The 9,479-nt window shown below is 41.4% G+C and overlaps 1 protein-coding gene across 2 annotated transcripts in view; it reads right to left on the reverse strand.

The window, feature by feature from the left end:
- nrp2a (neuropilin 2a) overlaps positions 1-1,904 on the reverse strand; it is a 54,495-nt gene extending 52,591 nt beyond the window's left edge. For both annotated transcript variants that reach the window (XM_060859932.1, XM_060859933.1), the window contains exon 1: positions 1,374-1,904. In XM_060859932.1, coding sequence (XP_060715915.1) covers positions 1,374-1,470 — 97 coding nt within the window. In that variant the 5' untranslated portion in view covers positions 1,471-1,904. The remainder of the gene's footprint in view (positions 1-1,373) is intronic.
- Between the last annotated feature and the right edge of the window lie 7,575 nt (positions 1,905-9,479).

Consider the following 9,479-nt stretch of genomic DNA (forward strand, 5'->3'; position numbering starts at 1 on the left):
AAAAAAAAATCTGTAACACTAAACTTATAAAGTCTGATAGAGTTTTAAATTGATAGAGAGACAAAAATAATACATTAATGTTAAAAAAACTTTAAAAAAAAAGACATTTATTGTGAGAAATCATAGAAAGTTTTTTTTTAATATTAACTCGGTTAAGATAAACAGTGGACTACGCTCACGTTAGTTTGCTAAATATTATTTCTATTTAATAATAAATATATACATTTTTTTAAATGTGATTTACAGCAGTTTTAGGTTCCAGATTTTCCGTGTTGTTGAACGCATCCTTTTTCAAAAGGTTCACAAACTGTTTTAAAGCAAAAACCTCCACATCTTTTCTCTTTTAAATAGAAAAGTTCATCACAAACGTAACACTGAAGTAAGGATCTCTGCTGCGTCGCCACTTGTTTATTTTAAATGGAAAAAGACTTTTGTTGGAAGAAAGTCTGAAATCTGACCAAGCGAAGAGTTTAAACTGATTCTTACGGCGAACACAACAGACTGCTGCTTGTTCAGTGGGATTTATTCTTACTAATAAAAGTGAGAGAAGATTCTTCAGAGCTTTACAATTGAAGGCTCCTTACATCAGTGTTAATACAAGTCACGTTATAATGACGAAGCTGTTCGATGCTACACGTGATAAAAGGTTTCCATTGGACTGTTGTTTTTTTTTTGTAATAAAAGACAATTTTTTTGAAGGTCCTTTTCTTCTTTGGAAAACTTTTCACGTCAATTTTTGTTAAAATAACTTCTTTTTTTGTTATTTTTAACAATAACGGTGAAGGAATGCGGTTACCGAAGGTTCTTCACTGCCTTACTGAACTTACTGGACCACAGTAACATGATTCTTGTTAAAATAGCTTCATTTATTGAACGCAGCATGTGAGAAAAGGTTTCTGAGGATTTTTAAGGAAGAATTCCCTCCAGATGTTTTCCATTTTAATGAAAGTGAGCGTGAGGAGCTCCACTGAACGGTCTTTGGAGCTTTGAAGAACTTCGTTATTATGAGGCTAATATTAAAGGTGATGGAGAAGTTTCTTGAAAGCTCCTCAGAGGTTCTTCAGAATTGCTGGAGGTGTTATGGGCAACTGAGAAACGACAAATTTGTAGGAATCTGACGAAGTATTAGAAGAGCGTCCTGAAAGCAACTTCTGTTCCTAAAGGAAGCATTTCACACGTTTGATATTTGTATTAATGCTAAAATAATCGGAGTAAATTCCTCACGTGCACGTGGGATTAGGGTTCATGGAGATCTTTCAGGTTGGTTTTGTGTGAAGTGTGAAGCTGAGCAGAAGTCACTCTGAAGCTTTGTGCACGACACTGTGGCATAAACATGTCCATGATGATGAAGTGGAGATGGAAGTGAGACTCACCTTCTGCCTCTGCGCGCACCGTGAAGCCGCAGCAGCAGCACGCGAGGAGCAGGAGTGTGTGTGTGAGCGTGTGTGTGAGCGTGTGTGTGATATCCATCGTGCCCAGCGCGCGTCAGTCCGGAGATCTGCAGAGATCTGGATTTAATATAAGAAACAATACAAACAAACTCGTGCTCCTCCGTGGAACCAAAAAAAAAAACGTGTTCACATCAGAAGGGAAAAAAAAGTTGAGGCTAAAAACCTCGTGTTGTTCTTTTATTAATATGATTTCAGTCTAACGGATGATTTAAGTCTGTTGTTTTCTCTCTGTCTCGCGCTCTCCGCTTTATGTCCACCAGAGAAAAAACACAACAAATAAAAAAAAACACAACTCCAGTAGTGTAGAGTGTCGAGTCGTTAAAGCGCACGCACGAGCTCGTGCACCACTTCCACCGGGTCCGCGCGCGCAACAACACCGCCGCCGTCACCGCCGCTCTGAGCTAAAAACCCGCGTGCGCTCCGTCTTGTCTCTCTGTCTCTCTCTCTCTCTCTCTCTCTTTCTCTCGCTCTCGCTCTCTGTGTGTGTGTGCGTGTGTGTGTGTGAGAGAGAGAGAGAGAGAGAGAGAGAGAGAGAGAGAGAGAGAGAGAGGCAGGGAGTGAGTTCGTGTGCCGATCGCGTTACAGTGAGTCCTTCTTGGCCCGCCTCCCCTCCTCACATACTGATTAGACAGGAGCGAGCGTACACACACACACACACACACACACACACACAGAGCTGAGACACGCGCTCACAGCAGCCACACAATAAACACACACGCACGTATAGCGCATGACACTTGTATGTGGCACACGCACACACACACACACACACACACACACACACACACACACACACGTCATTAATATGTAAATACAATAACACACCAACAAAAGGCTCCAGCAATCCTACATACAACTTTCTTTATTGTAATTTATTTACAAAAAAATGAGAAATTAAGTCGTAAATCTGTGTAAATATTATATTAAAATATGATGTTTTGTTATGTATATTTTTAGATTGTTATATATTGTATACGTTAAAAAAAATAATTAATTAAAAAAAAAAACTAAATCTAAACAGTTGTTCCTCTGTTCTGCCTGCAGGGGGCCGGAGCATGAACACGCTCCATATGGGGTGAGAAAAGTCTAGATAATGTGTGCTCTGTGTCTCACACACACACACACACACGCAAACGCACACACACAACACACACACGCACACGCACACACACACACAACACATACACACACACAACACACGCACACAACACACACAACACGCACACACACACACACACACACACAACACGCACACACAACACATACACACACACAACACACACACAACACACGCACACACACAACACACACACACAACACACACACACACACCAGCCTCTAGATCCCGAGCGTTGGCGTTCAGTTGTGAAACGAGCCCCAGTTCACTAATCTGAGCTCACACTGTGCTGAAGATGTGCAGACTTGCAGAGCGAGCCGTGTTTCCTGCTGCAGTTCAGCTTGTTAGCAGCTTTCACACAACTGACGGTGGACGAAAGGAAAGAATTTCAGAGACAGGATTTAAAAACAGCTGTATGAGATTTGAAAAGAAATCATTTGCTCATTTAAACTTGAATAACAAATTTGGTGGCCAGGTTTCCATCAGCTCCGGATTTAAACCTCAGACTGAACTGCTGCGACTTATCTTCTGAGATCTTCTGAGAAATCCTGGTTCTTTATCTTCAGGCTCGTAATGTGGCTAGTGGATCAGAATCGAGAATTCAGCAGCAGTGCACTAAACCCCAGAGTTGAGAGAATTCCCAGCTTGTGATTATTTTTAAAGCAGCTAACTGTACACGCCGGAGCAGATGTTGTGCACAGCTGGACCTCGGGCTTGACGTGGTCCAGATCCGATCAGCTGTTCACAAGTTGATTGATTTCACTGTGTCAGGTATCAGATGGTTCCTGTTCCACGGGTGTGTGTGTGTGTGTGTGTCCCAGTTATCTGATGTGAAACTGAGTAATGGTTCCACCCTCAGGGCTGAGAGCCTGGTGCTTAAGAGCCACAGCGTTATTTATACATCACTACCCTCTCTAATGCTCATTACATCTGTTGATTCCCGACTTTCCTTGTTCAGCATTTTCTTTTGGAACCTCCCGAATATCAAGACGTGCATGTATGAGGTTATTAGAGTGAACGGAGCGATTAGTGGGCCCAAGCACCGACGGTGAAGCCGTCATGTCACCACGGCAACACCGTTTAAGATATCAAATCTTTCTTCATCATTTAGCATCTAGGACCTTCTCCACTGATGCTAACTAAATTCGGGGTGAATTTGACAAACCCTGTAGGAGAATTGATTAAAAGTTTTGGTGAAAGAATCAGCATCACCATCATGGATAATGGAGCTGATGGTGAAATTTGACCCGTATGCCTAATAAAAATAAATACATATTTATGTGTGAGGTATATAAAGTGCTTCAGATGTTCTTATCATGGTTCAGCATCATCCTGGTATGTCGTCCCAAACATAGTTCTCTGAGTTAACACATGAAAAGAACCCTGACCTCGGGCCTGGCCTGGTCTGGGGCCTGGTCTGGGGCCTGGTCTGGGGCCTGGTCTGGAGCCTGGTCTGGGGCCTGGTCTGGAACCTGGTCTGGATCCTGGTCTGGGGCCTGGTCTGGGGCCTGGTCTGGATCCTGGTCTGGGGCCTGGTCTGGGGCCTTGTCTGGAGCCTGGTCTAGGGCCTGGTCTGGGGCCTCGTCTGGAGCCTGGTCTGGAGCCTGGTCTGGAGCCTGGTCTCCAAAATGTAGCTCTAAACACAGGAGCGGAGGTTTTTTAATAACATGGTGGTGGCCATGAGGCACCGAAAATATCTCTGTGAGTAGCTTTTTCTGGGCGTTTACAGTAGGCAGGATTTTACTGAACACACACAAGAACAGGAGCTCGTCTTTAACGCTTCACTTCATTCCTGAGTTTATTTCACTAAACTCTGGCTCAGTGTTGTGTTTTGGAAACAAATTTATTGTAGTTAAGTTCGCTTCACTATAATTGATTTAAATTGCTGTGGTATTAAAGGACTAATCCCTTTTCCAGGAAGCTCTGAGTTGTCCTGTATCACCAAACCCCGGATGTCTTTTATCTCCTGCTGATTCCAGCATCACCTTCTACTTTTACACAAATGTCTCCTTACATTTTCAGTATATTTGTTTGTTTTTCTTTCACTTTCTGCTTAACGTGTTCGGGACGTTGCTGTAAATGTACCATGAAAACCTCGTAAAGATTTTGCTCATGGCATTACGAGGCACGTCCTCTATAAAACAGCCGTTCTTCTTTACTTTATCAGAAGCCAATAACCCGAGGAGACGGCCATCACGAGGACGTCTGATTGGTTGAGAGACTTCCTCATCTGCCCTGAGGCTTGCGTTCAGGGATGTTGGTGCGTCTCAATCTACTTATCCATCTGACTGTGTTCTTGTCTCTACATCAGCCAATCAGTTTCAGTGCTCTGAGGTCACTTCCTGTCAGCACAAACATGCGTTATATAATGTATCCACATCCTTCATAACATTTGACTCCTTTGTTTTCTGCTCAAGATTGTTTTACGTTTTTTTGGAAGGAGTCTCTAGTGTTGGCACTTGATTTTTTTATTTGATGAAATTCTACAACCATGGAGACGCAAACCGTCGTAAACGCCTTCACTCTGAGCTGCACGATAATAAGAGCATTGGTGTGTTCCAGCGTACAGATAATTACAGCCTTGGTTTTGAAAGCACAAGTCGCCCCAGAGCAACAACTCCTCCAGCAACACGTCAACCTCTTCATTACGCATTGGAATGAATCTCCAGTAATGTGTTTTAACTGGGTTTAGATTTGGCTCGTTTTAGATCCGATCCATTAGGAAATATTTCTCCAGCTCTTTGCCCAGATTCAAGGACAGACGCTTAAAACATTACAGCACTTTGTAGATGTAAGCAGTCAAAATCCTGAGAAAGTCCTTTGGCTGAAGGTTTAAAATAGTTTTTGGGGCAGAAACAGAATTTGAGACTAAAATATTATCATTTCTATAGTAACAGCTCATTCAGGGCGATCGTATGATGTAATCGGAACTGTGGGTAACATTTCAGTAAGGAGTCTCCAGTTCCATGGTAACATGCTGAGTGACTATAAATAAAACTGCATTTATTTATTTATTTATTTATTTATTTATTTATTTATTTAATTATCTATCTATCTATCTATCTATCTATCTATCTATCTATCTATCTATCTATTTATTTATCTATCCGTCTATCTATCTATCTATCTATCTATCTATCTATCTATCTATTTATTTATTTATCTATCCGTCTATCTATCTATCTATCTATCTATCTATCTATCTATCTATCTATCTATCTATTTATGTATTTATTTATTCAAATTTCAAACTGATGTAGATTGATTTGAGAACTGCATTATTGAAATAATTTATAAAATAATTTGACAATCATTGACAAAAAAAAAGCAAAATAATTCTAACTGGAATTTAATAATATTGTGTATATAAAATTCATAATTTATCATGAATAATTTAATAAATATTTGACAATTTCTTAAACATTAAATAAAAATAGGATTTTTTGGGGGTTTTCTTTTGCTGAAAGTTTGTTTTCTAGCAAAAGGTTTGTTGCTCTAGTGGACATTTTATGAACAAAAGTCTTCGTTGTCTCTAATAAATGAGACGTCAAATGTCTCACGTTTGTGTGTTTCTTTTCTCTTTATTTTATTAAACTTTGACACGTCATCAGCTGCAAAAACGTCCAGACGTCATTCACACACTTTCACTTTAATAGGTTACTTTTATTTGTTGGCGGTTAAAGTGGATACAGAGGCCGAAAGCGCTCGAGCGCCGGCGGCGTTCGAGCACGAAAACTGGAATGGACTTAAAACATAAACATTAAACACGTCTCTCTGTCTTTCATTTTCTTCCCGTCGTAAAAAAACTGTGCTGCAGGGATTAAAGGGTGTGTAAACTTTAGGCAGAGTTTAACTCGTTTGGCCTTTTAAAGCTGCCAAGGTGGTCCTGTTTTCTTAGAGATAACATTAGACACCACACACACACACACACACATGCTTTAGCTTGAACTTTATTTCTTAGCGACTTATGAGGAAGGAGTTATGACTCGTATCGTAACGACGTGGCCTGCTGTGACTGGAAAATAATCAACGCCTTAGTTATTGTTCAAACAGATTAAAGGTTTTATTCCTTTTACAACAACAACGATCTTCATAAATAAAACAACAGCTTTTTATCCGTTTAAAGCTACCTTTAGCTACGGTCCTCACTTGTGTGAGTCAGGTTAAAGAGCAAACACACAAAGCCTAAACACCTTCTGGAGACTCCTCCATGAATGTTAACCGTCTTGCAGAATAATTTTAAAAAATAAATAAATAAAAGTTGTTGCTATGGTGATGGAATAACGTATTACACCGCACGCATTAGTACAGTGACTTTGTAGCTACTGTTACAGAAAACTGAGTCGACTAATCAGAACAGAGAATGCGACGGCGGTGTGATCCTCCTGCGTACGTGTACGTGTACGTCGGAACGTTTACGGTCTCGTTTGTTCGATTGTTGTATTTTTGTGGAGTTTCGTGACATGGTTTTAGTGATTAATGTGTAAAGGTGTTTGTGATCCTGAAGTATGTACAGTGTTTATTCAGTGCTCTGGACCACCCACTGCTCTGGATCTACACTGTAATTTCCTCATGTATCCCTTTAATCTACCAACCCAACCAGAGCCCCACTATCTCTCTCTCTCTCTCACACACACACACACACACACACACAGATATGAAACTATGCAGGTTTCTGAACACACCCTGTTTATATATAGACTGAGAAAGACCTGAAATAAACATTGGTTAGCTGTTTAAAGTCAGATCCAGGAAGAAGTCCGGCGCCTCCGGTGGCTGTGAGTGGAACAGGACAGGAAATGGACTTTAATGTCTATAAATTCAGTTTATTTTCCAGTTGATCATCAGTCATGGTGTAACAATCACAAGCTTTCTCAGGAACAGAAGCGCTTGAACCGAGGTGACAAAATCCCACAACGTGCCGAAGGATGATGAGGAAAAGTTGTGTGTTTGTGTGTGTGTGTGTGTCCGTGTGTGTGAGTGTGTGTGTGTGTGTGTGTGAGACAGAGTATGTGTTTGCTGTCCATTTATTTGTGATTCGTTTCGATTGGCACTTAAGTTTGCTTACACTCATGATCACAAAATGTGCTTCAAAAAAAGGATGATGATGATGATGATGATGAAGATGATGTACTCTGCAGTAATGTGATACCTTCAGTGTGTTTGTTCAGTCCACTGTGGACTGTTATACAGCTAAAAACAATTGTATAATGGCTCTCTCTGTGTGTGTGTGTGTGTGTGTGTGTGTGTGTGTGTGTGTGTGTGTGTGTGTGTGTGTGTGTGTGTGTGTGGGGAGAGTTGGGGGATGCCGGGATGTGGAGTGTAAGGTAGCATAGCTCCTTGGATGGCAGCCAGGTGGATAATTGCAGATGTACGCTGTGCCAAACCGGCTATTAGGACACACACACACACACACACACACACACACACACACACACACACACACACACACACACAGGAAGTACTGTCTTTGTTTTGGGTTGCAGTTTCTCAGCTAGTTGTATTTCCCTGTCAGCTCTGTGAGCTTAACACACTCAATCGTTCTGTTTTAGCAAAATAAACAGTGCCGACGTGCAATTTCCTGTCACCATGGTGACGACGATCACTCTAAAACGTGTTCGATTCCTCTTATACCGCAACGAAGTCACTCTCAGTCTTTGAGTCTTGTGGAGCTCAGGTTCTGGAACGTTCCAGAGATTTCCCCTCCACAGCATGTCGAACCCGTATTTACTCTAATTAGCGCGAGCTCGTAGCTTTAGCTTCCCTGCAGCTTTAATTGCTGCTTCCTCCAGCGTGGTATTAGGTCATGCTGTGTTTGTCCGAGGAACACAGTCATTTATACAAATGGCTCTGATTCACTGGATCTTAGAATAGATTTCATCACACTCTGAGCTTGAAAGCTGATTGGCTGAAGAAATGAATGTATTAATGATCCAATTTCCTCTGAGTGTGAACATGAGCGCAAGAAGAACGTGAATGTGGAAGATTATTGTTATGGGGAAAAAACAAAGAACAGAAATCTACATCAAATATGTATTAAGGGCTTGTGGTCATTTTACCTGTTAAAGAAAATTGTTTTTAGCCGCAACAATCCCAGCTAACTGTTACTCCAGATGTAGAACTGACCTGGTCTTTGTTTCAGATGAACTATAACACGTGTGTGTGTGTGTGTGTGTGTGTGTGTGTGTGTGTGTGTGTGTGTGTGTGTATGTGTGTGTATGTGTGTGTATGTATGTGTGTGTGTGTGTGTGTGTGTGTGTGTGTGTGTGTGTGTGTATGTGTGTGTGTGTGTGTGTGTGTATGTGTATGTGTATGTGTGTGCGTGTGTGTGTATGTGTGTGTGTATGTGTGTGTGTGCGCGCGTGTGTGTGTATGTGTGTGTATATGTGTGTGTGCGTGTGTGTATGTGTGTGTGTATGTGTGTGTGTATGTGTGTGTGTGTGCGTGTGTGTGTATGTGTATCTAAGCGAGTGTGTGTGTATCTATGCGAGCTCTAAGCAGTCGAACTCTAAGCAGACGAGCTGCACTTTCATTTTTAATGAGTTCAGGAGAAACGAGAGCGAGATGAAGGACGAGTCACGACATAAAGTCAGTTTATCACACTGCAATTCTTTCCAGATCCGATTCTGTTGATATCTGAACATGTTTTTGATCAAAATGTAACTCGATGATGATGATGATGATGATGATGATGATGAGTATGGACTGGAGCTGAAGCAGTTGGCTTGAGTCACAGCTAACTGAGTAAACACACAGTGAGGGGATGGAGGCGAGGCCGAGGCGAGGCAGAAGCTTGTACAGTCCACAGTTCTGTATGATTTACGCGTCTGATTTATGTGTCGAGATTCAACACACACACCTTTAACCTTTTCCTCCCACACACACACACACACACACACACAGGTTAGACC

This window comes from Tachysurus vachellii, chromosome 24 (genome assembly GCF_030014155.1).
Source record: "Tachysurus vachellii isolate PV-2020 chromosome 24, HZAU_Pvac_v1, whole genome shotgun sequence".
Lineage (NCBI taxonomy): Eukaryota > Metazoa > Chordata > Actinopteri > Siluriformes > Bagridae > Tachysurus > Tachysurus vachellii.